The following is a 19,029-nucleotide window of genomic DNA, read 5'->3' as shown; positions in this document are numbered from 1 at the left end:
TCAACATCACTAATCATTAGAGAAATGCAAATCAAAACTACAATGAGGTATCACCTCACACCAGTCAGAATGGCCATTATCAAAAAATCTACAAACAATAAATGCTGGGGAGGGTGTGGAGAAAAAGGAACCCTCTTGCACTGTTGGTGGGAATGTAAACTGATACAGCCACTGTGGAGAACAGTATAGAGGTTCCTTGAAAAACTAAAAATGGAACTATAACCCAGCAATCCCACTACTAGGCATATACCCTGAGAAAACCATAATTCAAAAAGAGTCATGTACCACAACGTTCACTGCAGCTCTATTTACAACAGCCAGGACATGGAAACAACGTAAATGTCCATCAACAGATGAATGGATAAAGAAGATGTGGCACATATATACAATGGAATATTACTCAGCCGTAAAAAGAAATGAAATTGAGTTATTTGTAGTGAGGTCGATGGACCTAGAGTCTGTCATACAGAGTGAAGTAAGTCAGAAAGAGAAAAACAAATACCGTATGCTAACACATATATATGGAATCTAAAAAAAAAAAAAAAAAAGAAATGGTTCTGAAAATCCTAGGGGCAGGACAGGAATAAAGATGCAGATGTAGAGAATGGACTTGAGGATACCAGGAAGGGGAAGGGTAAGCTGGGACGAAGTTAGAGAGTGGCATGGACATATATACACTCCCTAATGTAAAATAGATAGCTAGAGGGAAGCAGCCACATAGGACAGGGAGATCAGCTTGGTGCTTTGTGACCACCTAGAGGGGTGGGATAGGGAGGGTGGGAGGGAGACGCAAGAGGGAGGAGATATGGGGATATATGTATACGTATAGCTGATTCACTTTGTTATAAAGCAGAAACTAACACACCATTGTAAAGCAATTATACTCCAATAAAGATGTTAAAAAAATTAAATAAAGAGGCAGACAGCCCATTTTTTTAAATAGTCAAAAGACATGAACAGACATTTCACAAAGGAAGATACACAAATGACCAACATTTTAAAGTGTTTGACATAATTAGTCAACATGAAACACAAATTAAAGCCATAATGAAATACTCTCTTACACCCACTAGAATGACTAATATTTGAAAGACTGATAAAAACAAATGTTGGTAAGGATATGGAATTCATATATGTTGCTTTAGGGTGTGCAAAATAATGCAGCTACTTTGGAAAACATTTTGGCAGTTTCTTCTTCAGTTAAAAATACACCCAACTTATGACTATGACCAAGCAATTCTACTCTGAAGTATTTAACAAGAGAAGTAAAAACACCTGTCAACAACAACAACAAAAAGAATGTTCATGAAAGTCTTATTCAAAATAGCACCAAAAAAAGTCAAGAGGAGAACGGCTAGACATATTTTGGGATTTCTGTCTAGAAGAAAACCACTCAGTGATAAAGAGCAAGGGGTACCCTGCTTTTTATGCAACAAATGGATACATTTCAAAAACAATATGAGAAACTAGACACAGAAAAATACATATTTCTGTGCCAATTATATGAAATTTTAGAACAGGCAAAACTAAATTTTGGTGAAAAAAATAAGAAAAGTGTTTTCCTGGAATGGGAAGTTAGGATTGATTGGGATGGGGCACGTGGGAATGACGTCATGCTGGAAAAGTTATGGATCTTGGTAGGAGTGTGGGTTACACTCAGTGAACTATATAACACTTAATATCTCTGCCTTTCACAATATATAAAATATACATCATCTTTTTAAATTAGAAGAAAAAATAATAAATAATTTCTTGTAAAAATTATTCAATCAGGATCCTTTTGGAAATGAAAAGGATTGCCATGTTAAAAAATGCAGGAGTGTAGGTGATTTTAAAATTCTGCTTTCTCTGTTTATTCATTCATTCAGCAATTTTATTGAGTACCTACTCTGTGTCTGTCACTGTTCTAGGTGTTTTTGAACGCATCAGTGGGCAAAGCAGACATAGATTCCTGCTTTCAAGTTGCTACCAGTCTATAGGGTGAGTAGGGAGAAATCAGGAAAACCATAATAAACCGGTAAATGATGTAGTGTTTAAAAAACTGAGAAGTGCTGGGACTTCCCTGGCGGTCCAGTGGTTAAGACTCCATGCTTCCACTGCAGGGCGCACAGGTTCGATCCCTGGTCGGGGAACTAAGCACGGCCAAAAAAATAAAATAAAAAAATAAAAAACTGAGAAGTGCTAAGAAGGAAAGGAAGCCTGTGACACTGCCATCCTCCAGCTGTTTGACACCAGTTTTTTAAAAGTTATGGATATGCCTGTATTTACTGGTTAGCATTTTTGCCTTTATTAATTGATCGACCATGCACTAGAAGTGTTCCAGAAATAGGAGGCTGTGTGTGTGTGTATGTGCGCGCGCAAACACGTGTGTTTTAAAACATGCTAGGTTATCATCATTGCTTTATTCCCTAAACTTCTGCAATATTTAATGCCAGAATACGTATACATCAAGATGTCACCTGGGGTGGGTGAAAAGGTCGGTTTCAAGGACGCTGTGTTCAATGCTAATCGCGTTTCATGTGCTACTGAGTCAGAATCACATTGAGTTATCAAGTCCAAGAGCAGCCTTTTTTGTCTTCGGGATAAAAGACAAACCACTCAAATGTTACAGAATTCAGACTCCCAAGTCATTAAGACGTGGTTGTATATAAAAGATGCAGCACCGATAATTCAAAACAGACAAGAAGAATGTGCTCTAGGAATAATTCTACAAGTCATAATATCTGGCACAAAACATAAATAAAGCCTTATTTTTCTCCTTCAGTGCCTGCCGTGAAGGAGTCGCTGAGCAGACTTGTTATCTGCCAGGAACAGCGAGACATGGGGAGGCCCTCAGCTAAAAAATACGCCTCCTGTATTTGTAACAAGACAGACTGTGAACACAAGAAATGCCCCAGCAGACAGCAATAGTACCAACAATTCGAAGCATCTGCAACAATGATTATCCAACATACTGAAATATTAAGCTCCACATTGTTTCTCTATAGCTAGAAAACCTACACAAAAATACTGGTTTTGCTCTTTGCTCTCATTTGCTGTTTTTAATCATTATCTTGGAAAAATCAGCCTCTCATCAAGCTCCATAGATATCCTAATGGACCTGCAGTCTTAAATCTATGCTGTATGATAGGATTCTTCCATGATAATCTGTTTATTCGCCAGCGACAGCTTATGTTTTCCTCTCTTTTGCCTAAACATGTATGATTCTGCTCACATGGGATGCCTTCTCACCTGCTAAAAGACCACCCACCTTTCTAGTTCCAACTCCAGTCCTTTTCTTTGGTGACGTCTTCCCCAACCGACATAATCAGAAGTGACCTGTCCCTCCTCTCAGGTCACACAGCAAGATCTTCTGTCCCATTTATTTGGTCTAGAATTATACCAGGTTATTTTCCCTTGGAGGCTCATAGCCTGGTAAGGGTAATAAGAATTGCAGGCTCTACATACCGAACCCAGCTCAAACCCGGCTTGCATTCTCAGAACTGACTTGTAAATTTTGTTATTACAACTATTATGATGGATGATCTCCTGGCCAACTCCTAAAAGTATATCTAAACCATAAAATATCTGAGGTATAGTAGAGCACCCTTTGCAGAATTATTTTTCTGAGAAAATGCATTTCTACTTCTACACTGCCAACATCAGTTGATCAAAACTGTTTAGGTGATCAAAAATGCTTAAATGGTTGTTGATGACGAAATATTCTATTAGGTTCCACAGAAGGGCATGTGGCTTCCTCAGGAATCCATAGGACTGATCCTCACCCTATGACTTCCAAGTCTCCACTCAGCAACTTCTGTAAAACCTCACATGAACTTCAAATGCTCCATGGTTTCCATCAACCGAGAAAATACATATCAGATGGGGTATGGGGGGAGCCAGGTATTGATTCTATAGTGGTCCACAGCACTGTCTTACCTCAGCTTTCTAGATATGCCCGTGAAAAGGCCTTGGGCTTAATTTAATCCATGAAATGGAGCCAATGTGTTGCTTTGTTTTGGCTGAATTCACACAAGCACAAAAGTTTAAAATTAAGATAACACCATTTGGCCTTTTTTGCATCTGCTCTTGTACTGCTCATGTACAAAAAGCATTCATTCCAGAAGGTGTTTAAAGATAAAGCAGAAGGAAAAACTCTGGTTCATGAACGGGTGGTTTTGATCTGAAACATAGTCAATAAAAATATGGTACTCACAAATACTTTGAAAGAAAGGAGATGGCAAAAATAAGTTTTCTGTTCATTTCCTTTTTCTTCTATTCCTTTTGGAGGATCCTAGAATTGTCCTTAGTAAGCAAAGCAATGGGAAGAATCATCCCAGTTTATGAAAACACAGTCCTTTCTCTGAAAGCCCAGTTCTGTGGCAGAAATCAGAAGAGTTTCTCTTACCTCTTAATTCCCCCGTATCCAGAGTTGTCCCAAGCTGTTCTAACAAAGCAACTCTTGCTGCATTCTTTTTGTGTTTCTTGCCATCATAATGCTGCTGGGCCATCAGAGGATTGTTAAACCAGGCTGCACAGAGCCCACAGTATCTGTCTGAATCTCTTCTTTGATAGGGAGATGAGACCACTGGAGCAGTGTCCACCCTCGGAGGTTTAAGTGAGCTCAGAGGCGTTGCTGGGGAGAAAAACAACCAGAGAGAACCACAAGCCACATTAGTCCCTTCCTGAGTGCACGTGTCCTCAACAGCTGAAGATGAAAGGGTCTCCCGTTCATTCTAGGGCTCAAAAATCCAAGAATTTACTGAGATCAGAAAAAATGATCTTTGCCAGCCTTTGTTTTTGAAGTTGGGCTACAATTAAAAATTCCTAACTTATTGCGATTAAAGTTTGCAATTTGTTATGGTTCCATCTGATAGGTCAGGAGACCATCCTTTAGGAGGAAAGAAAGGTTTTTAAAAATAAAATCTCAGAGGTAAGGGAGTGATTTATTAATCAAAGCCAAAACTTGAAGTAACCATTGAACAATCACGACTTGAAAGATTCTGAATGAATGAATTAAACATTTGTGTGCTATAGATGGAAATAACTAGTAAGTAAAGGATCTGCCAAAGTGATAGAAGCTGATCTGTCAGTTGCATGGATTGTACTAACTGATGAAATCATGCTAATTTTATTGTCAGTTATTTCTGTTTACTGTGAGAGGTTATTTTCAACCCATACCTGCTAAAATTGACATTGAAAAATACAATATTTTTGTAAAAGACCAAAAGACAAACACTATAGAGCAGATGTTGTTTATCTAAATGAAAAAGACATACTATCACTATTTTGAGATTGCACAGCCTCAGCTATTAACACATTTCATTGTGAGCTTACAGTTATTTTGGGTCCAGGAAAAAAAGAATTTAACTTGGAAGAGTTTACTAAGAGAAAACAAAAATAACTTTTCACAGCCTCAGCTATTAACACATTTCATTGTGAGCTTACAGTTATTTTGGGTCCAGGAAAAAAAAGAGAATTTAACTTGGAAGAGTTTACTAAGAGAAAACAAAAATAACTTTTTTAATGCATTACAACATACAAGTTGCTTTCATCTTTTCAATAACTATGAGTTGGATTATTACCCTGTTTCTCTGATGATGGACTTCAGAGATGCCAAAGTTTTACTGAAGGTAAGGTAACTAGTTATGGTAAAGGCAGGACTCCAAGCAAATCCTTAATTTCCAAAACCAATATTCCTTTCAATACCCCTAAGAACTCTTTTCATACTTCTTAATAAGCCAAGGGATTTTTTTCTAGACCTCAGTTATCTTTGTATTTTATATGGGACTTAATTTAATTTTAGAAAAAAATTCTGCTCCAAATCTTTTGGAGAAGAAAACAAATTTAAATTCTCACATGGCCCATTAGTCATCATGCAATATAGCAATGCCTTCTGTTTTTTCTTTGCCTCTGTGATGTGGAGTGCAGCTGGCAAGACTATGAAAATTAGGGTTACTCCAAGGAAAAGCTGAGATCTGGAACCTCAATAACAAATTAATGAACCATATGATCAACTCACTAAGCTTTCAAATAACTTTTATGTGGATTTTATTTTTAGATTAAATAACTGATATACCCACAGCCAACACAATACTCCATGGTGAAAAGCTGAAAGCCTTCCCACTAAAATCTGGAGCAAGACAAGGATGCCCACTCTCACTGCTTCTATTTAACATGGTATTGGAAGTCCTAGACACAGCAATTAGACAAGAAAAAGAAATAGAAGGTATCCAAATTGTAAGGGAAGAGGTAAAACTGTCACTGTTTGCAGATGACATGATACTCTATATAGAGAACCCTAAAGTTTCCACCCCAAAACTATTAGAACTAATAAATGAATTCAGCAAGGTTGCAGGATACAAAATTAATATACAGAAATCTGTTGCATTTCTGTACACCAATAATGAAATATCAAAAAGAAAAGTAAAAAAAAAAAATTAAAATCACATCAAAAAAATACTTGGGAATAAACTTAACCAAGGAAGTGAAAGACCAATATGCTGAAAACTATAAGACATTAATGAAAGAAGTCGAAGACGATTTAAAGAAATGGAAAGATATCCCATGTTTTTGGCTTAGAAGAATCAATATTATTAAAATGGCCATATTGCTGAAAACAATCTACATATTTAATGCAATCTCTATCAAAATACCCAGGACATTTTTCACTGAACTTGAGCAAATAATCGTAAAATTTATATGGAAGCACAAAAGACCCCAATTTGCCAAAGCAATTCTGAGAAAAAAGAGCAAAGCTGGAGGTATAACCCTCCCAGACTTCAGACTACACTATAAAGCTACAGTAATCAAAACTGCATGGTGAGCTTCCCTGGTGGCGCAGTGGTTGAGAGTCCTCCTGCCGATGCAGGGGACGCGGGTTCGTGCTCCAGTCCGGGAGGATCCCTCCCACATGCCGTGGAGCAGCTGGGCCCGTGAGCCATGTCTGCTGAGCCTGCACGTCTGGAGCCTGTGCTCCGCAACAGGAAGGCCACAACAGTGAGAGGCCCGCGTACCGCAAAAAAAAAAAAAAAAAAAAAAAAAAAAAAACCTGCATGGTATTAGAACAAAAACAGACATGAAGATCAGTGGAACAGAATACAGAGACCAGAAATAAACCCACACACCTACGGTCAATTAATCTATGACACAGAAGGCAAGAATATACACGGAGAAAAGACAGTCTCTTCAGCACGTAGTGCTGGGAAAGCTGGACAGCTATATGTAAAACAATGAAAATTAGAATATTCACTCACACCATATGTAAAAATGCACTCAAAATGGTTTAAAGACCTAAATGTAAGACATGAAACCAAACAACTCCTAGAAAAGAACATAGGTGAAACACTCTTTGACATAAGTTGTAGCAATATTTTCTTGGATCAGTCTCCCAAAGCAGAAGAAATAAAAGCAAAAATAAACAAAGGGTACCTAATTAAAAGTTTTGCACTGCAAAGGAAACCATCAAAAAAATGAAAAGACAACCTATGGGATGGGAGAAAATATTTGCAAATGATGCGACCAATAAGGAGTGATTATCCCAAATATACAAACAGCTGATACAACTCAACATCAAAAAAAAAAAAAAGCCCAATCAAAAAATGGGCAGAAGACTTAAATAGATATTTTTCCAGAGAAGAGATACAGATGGCCAACAGGCACATGAAAAGATGCTCAACGTCACTGATTATTAGAGAAACGCAAATCAAAACCAGAATGAGGTATCACCTCACACCTGTCAGAATGGCCTTCATCAACAAATGTTGGAGAAAAGGGAAGCTCGTACACTGTTGGTGGAATGTAAATTTGTGTAGCCACTATGGAAAACATATGGATTTCCTTAAAAAACTAAAAATAGAGCTGCTATATGATCCAGCAATTCCACTCTGGGTGTATATCCAGAGAAAACAAAACTCACTACATCAAATAGATACATGTACCCCTGTGTTCACAGCAGCATTATTTACAATAGTCAAGACATGAATACAACTCAATATATATATATATATATACACACACATACACACATATAAACACACACACGTGTATATTTTATATATATATAAAGCCACAGAAAGAATGAAATATTGTCATTGGCAGCAACATGGAAAGACCTATTATACTTAATGAAGAGTATATCATACTTAGTGAAGTAAGTCAGACAGAGAACAACAAATACTATATATCACTTATATGTGGAATCTAAAAATAGTACAAATGAATGTTTATACAAAACAGAAACTGACTCACAGACATAGAAAACAAACTTGTCATTACCAAAAAGGGGTGGAAGGACAAATTAAGGGTATGGGATTAACAGATACAAATTACTACACATAAAGTAGATAAGCAACAGTAATAGACAAGTACAGCACAGGGAATTATACCGAATATGTTGTAATAACCTAAAATGGAATATAATCTGCAAAAATACTGCATCATTATACTGTACAGCCAAAACTGACACAATATTGTAAACCAACCGTACCTCAACAAAAAATAAATAACCGATATACAAATAAGTACTTGCTAAATGACATTTTAATTCAGGAAATGAATTGTCACAATATCTAGAAAGCCTTTTCCTACCTACGCAGAGATTTCATCAGATAGGGAAGTTTTTAGCTACTTTGGATGAAACCAAATGGTATTATTTCTATAGGGACTTAGAGAAACAAGAAGTCTCTTAAAAACCTCATTGCCAAATTCAATAATACATCGCCATGTGATGATAAAACTCAAACTGGGGCTGTACCATCCTGGCAGCCACCCAGAGTCGTTCTGCTATGACTGAGAAATGCTAATAAAAGCTACAAATATGCAGTTGACATGAAAGGACTTCTGTTTACTTTTCTGAAGGAAATTGAACCTTTCTTCCAAAGTTTCCTGCGTCCTTATCAATTTCTGAGGATTTATAGCTATCTATTGTTTTGATAGAAATGGAAAACATATCAAACATTTGCAGTCTGAATGAATGTTGACTCTTGAAGCATAATTCACTTTTCTCTAAACTGGGCCCTAAAAAACATTTCAGGGTTGATTTCATCAATTGATACCTTATACATCATATTCTGGCAGGAGCAATACACTATAGAATATTCATCAGATAAGATAATCTTATCTTGCACATAAGAAAGCAGTTTGATGCTGCATTTGCATGGTAGCTTTTCCTCTTTAATAATCCTACTATCCTGGTGCAGGACCAAAGTTTAATTTTTCCTATGCCTCTGTTTCCAACTGTCTTCACCAATTAAAACCCAGTTTATATTTCCTATAAAGGCAAACAAAGGTAGTCGTATAAAGGGAATGGAAATAGCTTTGAATCAAAATTGAAAATCAAGGTTGGGTTGGACTCTACCAACCCTGAACTGTGTGACCTTCGGCAAATCTCTGATGCCTCTGGTTTCCACAAGGTTATCTTTATACACTTCAGAGAGTACAAATTATGCATCTCATTCTGGAAACTTTACTTTCAAACAGGAAACCATTTACTCTGATTCACTGAATATAGCATTCAAATCCTCACTGCAGCTTTTGACAGGGTACCGACGATCCCAGTGTGCCTGGGACCAAGAGGGTTCCCAGGACATGAGATTTTCAGTGTTAAAACAGGGAAAGCTCTGGGCAAACTGGGATGAGTTGGTCACCCTAACCTCTGGGATCAGACCTGATTTAACATCCCACTGGAGAAAAGAAATAGGAAAAAGTTTGGAAATAACTGTTCAGGAGACCAGAGCAGGTTCTCTTTCAACCAAGCAGACAGGATCCACTGATAGATCTCAAAGGTTTACTTGTTAGGTCACCAAATGGGTGTCCTTTGCCAGAGAAGGGGGTACCAAAACCTCGAGGAAATGGTGTTCTCACTTGCCTGTCTGCCTTCCAGTCCACAGTCACAGGGAGCCCTTCAACTCTCACACCTCCACCAGTGAGACTTTCAATAACATCTTCTATCTCCTACACTCTCACTCTCTCTCTCTCTCTCTCTCTCCTTTCTTCTTTGTTCCTCCTTTTCTCTCCCCATCTTTCATTCATTCTTATAAAGGATCTGGGGGCTTTCAAAATAATCCCGTAAATGGACTCATTTTAAAATGAGCGGTTTTCTACTAATTCAAAAAGATACATGTATCCCAATGTTCATAGCAGCATTATTTACAGTTGACAAGATATGGAAGCAACTTAAGTGTCCATCAACAGATGAACAGATAAACAAGATGTGGTATACATACATATATACATGTATATATGTGTGTGTCTACACACACACACACACACACACACACACACACACACACACAGTGGAATACTACTCAGCCATCAAAAAAGAACAGAATTTTGTCATTTGCAGCAACATGGAGAGACTGGGAGGGCATTATACTAAGTGAAATGAGTCAGACAGAGAAAGACAAATACCGTATGATATCACTTATATGTGGAACCTAAAAAATAAAACAAACTAGTGAATATAACAAAAAAGAAGCAGACTCACAGATATAGAGAGCAAACTAGTGGTTCCCAGTGGGGAGGGGGGAGGTGCAATATGGGGAGGAGGGTGTGGGAGTTACAAACTATTGGATGTAAGACAGGCTCAAGCATGTATTATACAACACGGGGAAAATAGCCAATATTTTGTAATAACTAAATGGAAACTAAACTTTAAAAATTGTATAAAAATAAAACATTAAAAAAATAAAAGTCCATAATACATTCAAAAAAAGCATGTGTTTTTCTCACCTAAGGGTTCTTATCTACGTTACTTATACTTTCAATTTTTCTGATATCATGCAGTTTATTCTATTACATCTGTTCCATGTATTTTTAAAAATTTGAGTTGCCCCAAATTCAGTTTGACCAATGGGGCAGCGTAAAGCTCAGGGAGAGAAATCAACCAGCGTAGGGCCCCTAATTAATACACAGCAAAGGAAATAGCAAAGACCAGACCTTCTGACTTGAGGCCCAGCACCATATTTCAATGTCAGCCAGTTCCCAGTGATGGCAAGGGAGCAACAGGCCAAATAAACAAGCAAATTAACCAGAGTCAGGACACACTTCCTAGGTTTCAGCATCTGTTCTCAGTAGGGATTCTTTGGAAATATGCATGTTCTCTAAAATAATTTTTCTGATTTCCAGTCCCTATGATAAACTGCCTTTCTTTTTTTTCTTCCTATCCTAAATCAAATTAAAGACAGGAGGAATTTTTCGGCGAGTCATCACTGTTTTTCTTGCAAATGCAGTTGACACTTCAGTGTGACTGGACCACTTAGTGCCTGGCTGAGGAGCGGCTGTCACTACACATTGACACCTCAGCCTCCACACAGTCCAGCCTCTTCTGCAGATAAATGCCTCACCTCCAAGCAAACTGTGCAAAGTTAGATCTCAAAACGTAGACTTGCTCTGTACTTCTCACAGAGGAGAGTGCCTCTTGTGTAGATGATAAACGCTCAATGAACATGTGATGAATAAATGAAGGAAAGAACGAGTAAATTTCGTTAATATCAACTCGGGGGATTTTCATGTTTTAATAAATGGCTTGTGATAGCTAAATTTAAAATCTTTGATCGTTTCATTAAACTTACTTCATAGGATTAAAAACAAGTTAGATGTTCATAAGTGGGGATGAATTAAATAAACTGTGGATCTCTATACTCTGAAATTTAGTGACCTGGAGAAACATTCAGGATATAATATAAATTAAAAGATGGAGGTTACTTGTGGGATGTAAACTAAATTACTTATTAAATTATACACATAGACATAAAAAACTATATATAAAGGCTAGAAGGTTATAAATAAAAATCTTAGCAGTGGTTATTTTTAAGTTGTGGATGATGAGTGATGTGGTTTATGCTCATACAACCCTTGATGCAGGGGAAAAACATTTCTGTTTTTCATCTTACATAGAGGTCACATTTCATGAGAACTTCTTTTAGTGCAAAGTCTAGAAAACACTGCTTAAGGGACTTTTGGTGCCACAACGAGGTCTCAGATTAAATCTCACAAGATTTTCTTTGCACTGATTTATTTATTAATTTATTTTTGATGGGGGTGGGATAGGTTGGGAGAAAGCTGACTCCGTCAGAATATCATATAAAAGCTCCAGCTTCTCCTATTTCCCCAAAAGATATGGGGCAACTCCTTTCCCACCACGGCCGACCCTGAAATGGCTCTAATGATTTAGATAAAAGGAAGCATCTCTCTTCCTTCTCATCTGATATGTTTGGAAGTGAATACTGCTACTGAAGCTGCAAGATAGAAAAATCCAGGTGCTATTTCTTCGATGCCAGGAAGGAAATTAAAGGACACTATCAAATATCCCAAGTTCCAAAGTATGTACCATTAAACACTTTCTGAGAATAAACAAAGATGAGGGTGACTTACCAGAACCATCATTCCAATTCAATTTTGTATCAACAGTCTAAGCCTTGGGGCTTCCCTGGTGGCGCAGTGGTTGCGCGTCCGCCTGCCGCAAAAAAAAAACAGTCTAAGCCTATTAGTGAGAATTGCTTCCTCACCTACACTGCATTCATAGATCATCAGTCTTCATTAATATCCTATTCATAGATTACTGATTTTCATTAATATAGAATAATTCCCTCTGGTTCAGTTACTGATTAGGTTCTAAATATCTTAAGTACACCTGTTTTCTGCAGAATCTTAATCTTTGAGAATAAGCCATTAAATAGAACTTCAGAGAAGATAAAAGCCCTTTTATAACTTTCTCATGTTGTTTGACAAAAGAATCCTAAGGCTGTGGTACTCCACATTCTTTTACGCATTGGAAACAGGAGGACAGAATGTAAGTTTCAGGAGGACAGAACCTTTATCAATTTTGTCCGCTGACGTATCCCAGGTGCCCAGAACCAGTGCGTGTTAAATCAAGGCTTGTGGAATAAGGGGACTAGTTTTTTCTCCATCAAGCTATCTATGTAAGAGAAGGAATCATGGTTTTACCTTAGGACATTCTGCTAAGATGATGTGATAGCATCCTCTCTGTCCAGACTGATCTTAAAAAGCCCTTGGGCTTCCTTGGTGGCGCAGTGGTTGGGAGTCCGCCTGCCGATGCAGGGGACACGGGCTCGTGCCCCGGTCCCGGAGGATCCCACATGCCGCAGAGCGGCTGGGCCCGTGAGCCATGGCCGCTGAGCCTGCGCGTCCGGAGCCTGTGCTCCGCAACGGGAGAGGCCACAGCAGTGAGAGGCCCGCGTACCGGAAAAAAAAAAAAAAAAGAAGTGACAGTACTTTTCAAAATGCGAGGGTTCGGGTAAAACACACTGGTGACATCAAACAATTTCCCTTTACTGTTAAAAAAAGCCCTGCTGCGTTGTGGGTACAATACACTCACGGCATTCGGTTTTCAAACACTATTCAGTTAAGGTGCTTTATTCCCTCTTGAGTTCAGTCTCAAAGTCTTCGGTTATCACCTCTGTTCTCAAACTCTGTGCAGAGGTGCCCTGGATGATGCAGTGAACACACAGAAGAGTCCATACGACCTTTTAAAATCCTGAGAAAGCATAGTGAATCCATCAGACCCCGTGGGAACCACTATCTCCAGGTAATTCACAGTTTCAGCATGAGATGCTACAGTCCTTTCAGTGAGCTCATATTCCCTTGAAGCTGGACTTCCAGAGGCTGCTGTGTACCTCCAATCCATCCAACCAATCAATGAGGAACCGGAAATGAAGTTGACAAAGTCCAGTCTAATTCAAAGATTTGAGAAGTTATGCAGTGCCCAACAGGCAAACGCATCCATTAGTCAGTGTGGTTGTTTAAGGATAAAGTACAAAATTAAGACTTCTTTCAATGCACGTGCAATTATTTTTGCGCACGGCTGCTAAGTCATTAGGACATAAATACTCATTAAGTTGTTTGGACACAAAGAGTTATGACATCCTACTGTATACTTTGCTTCTTGCTTGAGCAAGAATTAATGACCTGCTAACTGGGCACTGCTCGAAGTGCCTCTCCTCACAAATCTCAGATGAGAGGCAGAAAGTCAGCTTCCTGGAGAGAGACTCGACACACTGCCACCCCCATGCCTGCCCCCAGCAGGTGCCATCCTTAGAGTGGTGAGCAGGAGAGCATCACCCAGACCACAGCCAGTAGTGTTAGAGGGCGAGGGAGGGCCGATGAGCTGACCCCGGGGAACGGATACTAACTCCTGCTCTTTTCATTCTGCCATCGTTTTCCAGCGTCACCTAATCCATACGCCATGCTCAGGGATGGGAATGATTTACTTATCCAGCGGCATCAGCTATTCAACCAGGGAGCCAGCTTCCTGGATCGTTTCTTATAGCCTATGAATATTTACAGAGGATTCAAAGATGAGAAAAGTGATCAGTGCCAGAAGCACAGCAGAGATGAAGTGCAAGCTAAGTTTGGAGGAAGACAGAGAAAGAGGGTGGCCTTTTGGCCTGGGCTGGAGGGAAGCTGAAACTTTAGAAGTAATTTTAGGGAAGTTAGCGCTGATACTGCCCCCTGAGTAGAACACGTGCACCTACACTTTTCTTCTTTACCCCTAGGCAGCATCCCCCACGGCCCCAAAGCGATCTCCAGGCTTCTCCATTCAGCCTCAGCTTTGAGTTACCTTAAGCCCACATCCCTAAAAGTAACATTGACCTCAATAACCCAGAGTTTGCAAGTTATGAAAATTGCCTCTACTTCGTATTTAAAACTATGGATATTAGCTCTGCATATATCTTGCATGTATCTATTTGGTTAATCCAAATAATCTAGAAATAAAGTATTTTGTATTAACTGCCACTTAGAAACTGCTAAGTCTTAAGATTTGGTGCTCTTGGTAGTCAGCTCTATAAACTGTTGGAAGCCAACCTGGAGCCTCTGTGCCACGACAGGGTCACGGAACAACACCAAGACAGCGCTGCAGGGCAGTACTGCGCCCAGGAAGCTGACCACATCTCTTCTGATCTGTTTAGTAATTTTGTGCTTCTGCCTTGAAAAAGTCTATGGGGGATTTGGCCCCCCTCCCAAGCTTAACCGTGTAAAACATCCTCTTCCCCCTCCCAAACCAAAACCTAAGAATTGGGACTTTTTAACAACAGCCCCTGGCTGGTGGGAGAAAAAACAAACAACCTGGAAATCCATGCGGACCTCTGGGACACATAAGAAAGTTTAGGAAACTTTCTCCTTCATAGTTTCTTTTAATGGCTTGTTACATATTAGCTTGGCTTTGTTATTAGTATCGATTGAATCTACTCCAAGAAAAAACAATGATGTTTTGAGAACCTTTAGAATTATTTCAAAAGTACATATAGAAATATTAGGTACAATCTATTATGAATATTTTCTGAGGTTTTAGCTAAGCACCTGATGATGTAATCACTTAGGGTATATACATCTGACTGTGAGAAAATAAAATATGAGACCATGCTTGCACATACACAGTGTTATTGATTTATTTAACCTCCCCTCGCCGACGCTGTCCATCCCTCGGGTATTCCTGGACCTGCAGGAGCTGGACTCCCGCAATAAACCTCAAAGCAACCCAAGAACTTCCAGAGGTCAGACTGTGACACAGATGGGGTTACCCGGCCCCATCATGCGAGCTGCCCCCCCTAATACCTGGATCAAGAGAATCCAGAATATTAAAAGCTAAAGCAAGAAGGTTCTCCAGCCCCAAAGAGTTTAAGGACCATGGCCTTACACCACTGCTTCTGATCTTGAGCAGTGAGGTTGCTGGGTAGAGGATGACTGTACATAAGGAAGAGGTTTTAGGCTAGATAAGACTTTGAAGATAAATGCTAGACAATCATTAGGCAATACAGTTCCTGTGGAAACAGAAGGCTACTCAGAGCCTGAATTGTTTCGATGTATCATCCATAATCATTCCTTTAACTACGGTTTTGACCATACATTGCTCAGTGCATTGCCAGGCACACACAGCCAGAAGGGAGTGCGTAAGAGAGAACAGAAAAGCTCTCAGCTGAAGAATTTTTAGGACGAGAGTGCCATTAACAGCCAAGGAGTGTGAAGCCTCTTAAAACTTGCTACTCTGAGTGTGCTCCAAGGACCAAGAACATCAGCATCGCCTGGCAGTTAACTGGAGATGCAAATCTCAGGTCCAGTCCTGGAGCACTGGATGAGAACCTACATTTATGAGAGCCTCAGAGGACTCATACGCAAATGAAATTTGGAAAGCACTGAATTAGGATTCAGTGGTTCCCATCCCTGGCTAAGGGTTAGAATCCCCTGGGAGGAGGTGAATACTTATGGACTCCAGGCCACAACCCAGACCAATGAAATCAGGATCCCTTGGCTCAGGGATGAGTACTTTTGCAAGGCGCTTCTAGGGTGCGGCCAGGGCTGGGAACCACGGGACTGAAGGAACACCATCTGGCTTGGACCCCACATTCACCTGGACCTTACCAAGCATCTGTGATTCCTTGTCTCATCCATTCGTCTATAACCGGCACTGTCTTCCCCATGAGACGTACAGCACCACTGCAGCCCTCTTGGGATGGAAACATCTTTAATTTCAAGTGGCATCTTGTACAATGACGTGTAGAATTTAGAACTTGGAGCCTAGGCAGAGTCTTGCGGTGTTAGCACGAGGTCTCCCAGAGCACGTTTCCAACCCCCTCCTGTCAGAAGGAAGGTGTAACAGGCCCTAGACCTTTTTGGCTGTTTTCCCGCAGATGTTAGTTTTTAAATAAACTTCCTTTTCCCCTCCTTATTCCAATTGACAGCTTTCTTATTTAATAAATACTAAAATTGTTTTAGGTCTATGGCCATACCACCCTGAATGCGCCCGATCTCGTCTGATCTCGGAAGCTAAGCAGGGTCGGGCCTGGTTAGTACTTGGATGGGAGACCACCTGGGAATACCGGCTGCAGTAGGCTTTAAAAAAGTAAAACATAAATTTAAAAAATTTAGAACTATTTTATTATGTTGCATTAATGCTCCAGAAGATTTCTTAAAAACAAAAACAAAAAAAATCAAAAGAGACAATGGGAATAAAAAAACTAACACAGTTTTTAAATGAAATCCAACCACAACTCAGGGTGGGGTTTCTAATTAGACAATAAAATGGGGCTAATTGTGCAACCTCATATCATTGCTGTGAGGATTCAAAGTACCTGCCGGGTGAATGTTAGTTCCCAAGCATCCCGGCCACAGAGGAAACCATGACTGGAACTCAGATCTCCTAACTCCAGCTCCATGTTTTTCCACTGTCCCACACTGACTTTATTATTATTATTTTTTACATGTTTATTGGAATATAATTGCTTTACAATGGTGTGTTAGTTGCTGCTGTACAACAAAGCGAATCAGCTCTATGCATACACATACCCCCCTATCCCTTCCCTCTTGCGTCTCCCTCCCACCCTCCCTATCCCACCCCTCTAGCTGGTCACAGAGCACAGAGCTGAGCTCCCTGCCGCGCTGATTTTAGCCCTGCCAAAAGTGGGCCCAGAGGCTGGCCCAGCAAAGACCGGGAACGCGGTGAGCCTGAGCAAGGGTAGTGCTGGGTGAGAATACGCTGACGCAGTGGTAATGAAACGTTCAGGCAGCTTGTTGTAAGTGTCTGCTTACCAAAGTAAACGGCACACGTTGTAGAATGATACACAAGAGCCAGAGAGATGGCTCACGGGAGAACGGTGCGTCAGTGATGATTAAAGGATTTGGAATGGCTGAACCAGAAGAAAGGAGGCTGCAGACTTACAAATCTTGAGACTCACAGAGGACTAGGGCATTTGGACCAACGGCCAGCTGTTTTCCAAAGCTGCTCAAAGAGGGAAACAGATTGAGTCTGGAACAGTAGGCCTTTGGAAGACAGGGAGCTTAAGGGACTTCATGCCTGACGTGAAGCAGGCTTCCTGGCCCTGGGATGGGGACCTGAGGGAGGTTTACAGAGTGTGAGCGTTATTAACACCCAGTGGTGGAGGGGAAGAGTGTGTAACTCACACCAGATACTGGGACTGGGAATGAAATGGAACCTTACTGGAAACAGATAGATAAGACGCTAAGTCCGGATTCTGTGAATTTCTAGGTATAACTAGTCTCTGGAGGAAACATAACATTTTGTTTCCCGAAAAGCAAAATTCTTGACTATTAAATCATCAGGGTTAAACAGATAATATGGACATCTTTCTTTCTGCATTATTTTGACTAAAAATCCCCTCCCCTTGGTATTAGGAAAAACCAAGGAAAACATTGCCAGAGTTAGTTTTCACCTCCCTTGCCTATCCGCATTCTTGATCTATTAGTTCTACCATCTGAAAATGAAAATTCAAGTATTAATATTTCATCCGATCTATTGACTGAAAAGCAAAATGAAGATGTCATGATTAGCACTTTGCACTAATCGAGATGTAATTACAGTGAGAATTTGCGAGGAGGCCTTTAACCCCAGACTCCTGCTGCCCGGGAAACTGATTCCAGCAGGTGGGACAGAGTGGCCTTCATGCCTTCCAGTGACCGAGGGCTCCTGGCTTCCAAAGACCTTTGTATCTCTCGGTTTTGAGGGCTGCACTTGGAACTCCCAGGTGGTGTCTTTAGCCAGTATCGCTAACTCTAAGAGTGGCTGCAACTCCGGCCCCCCTCACAGTAGACAACATCCTCTTGAAAACCTAGATGGATTTTCCATTAAAGCCATAAACTAGTGTGTGCCCATGAGACAAGTGAAGAGAGTCACTTAGCAGGAAATCCTACACAGGAGAAGCAGCTTCTCTGAAGGCTGATCATACAGTAAGAAAGCATGAAATGTCATCTACCTGTTTTCGGACAGGGAAACTTGCTTGGTGTCTGGATCACATGACAATTCATAATGCAGGATAACCCCTGGAGAAACTGTCTATTTTCCTGTAGACTCACTTCATGAAGAGGAAAGGTGCTTTTCTATCGCATTCCAACACGAGAGCCTTGAAGTTGGGGTTGTCCTCACCTCCACGAGAGAAGGAACCCATGCATTTGTTCTGGGCTGGCTAAGGGGCAAAGGGACCTGAGTGTCAGAGGCGTGTGACTGATGTCAGGAAAGGGATGGCTAGGGACTAGGAAAAAAGAGGATTGTACGTATGGATAGAGACCCGTGTGTCC

At 40.2% G+C, this 19,029-nt stretch overlaps 1 protein-coding gene and 1 non-coding gene across 2 annotated transcripts in view; one reads left to right on the top strand and one right to left on the bottom strand.

The window, feature by feature from the left end:
• The window catches only part of ZMAT4 (zinc finger matrin-type 4), a 269,984-nt gene that overhangs the window by 118,952 nt on the left and 132,003 nt on the right, over positions 1 to 19,029 (bottom strand). The window contains exon 4 of the mRNA XM_024131526.1: positions 4,388 to 4,615. Within this exon, the coding sequence (XP_023987294.1) occupies positions 4,388 to 4,615 (228 nt within the window). The remainder of the gene's footprint in view (positions 1 to 4,387; positions 4,616 to 19,029) is intronic.
• LOC112066948 (5S ribosomal RNA) lies at positions 16,714 to 16,832 on the top strand. The gene has a single exon (XR_002892985.1). It is a non-coding gene; the product is annotated as a 5S ribosomal RNA (ribosomal RNA).

This window comes from Physeter macrocephalus, chromosome 20 (assembly GCF_002837175.3).
Source record: "Physeter macrocephalus isolate SW-GA chromosome 20, ASM283717v5, whole genome shotgun sequence".
Lineage (NCBI taxonomy): Eukaryota > Metazoa > Chordata > Mammalia > Artiodactyla > Physeteridae > Physeter > Physeter macrocephalus.
This window is presented reverse-complemented; position numbering and strand designations above follow the sequence as displayed.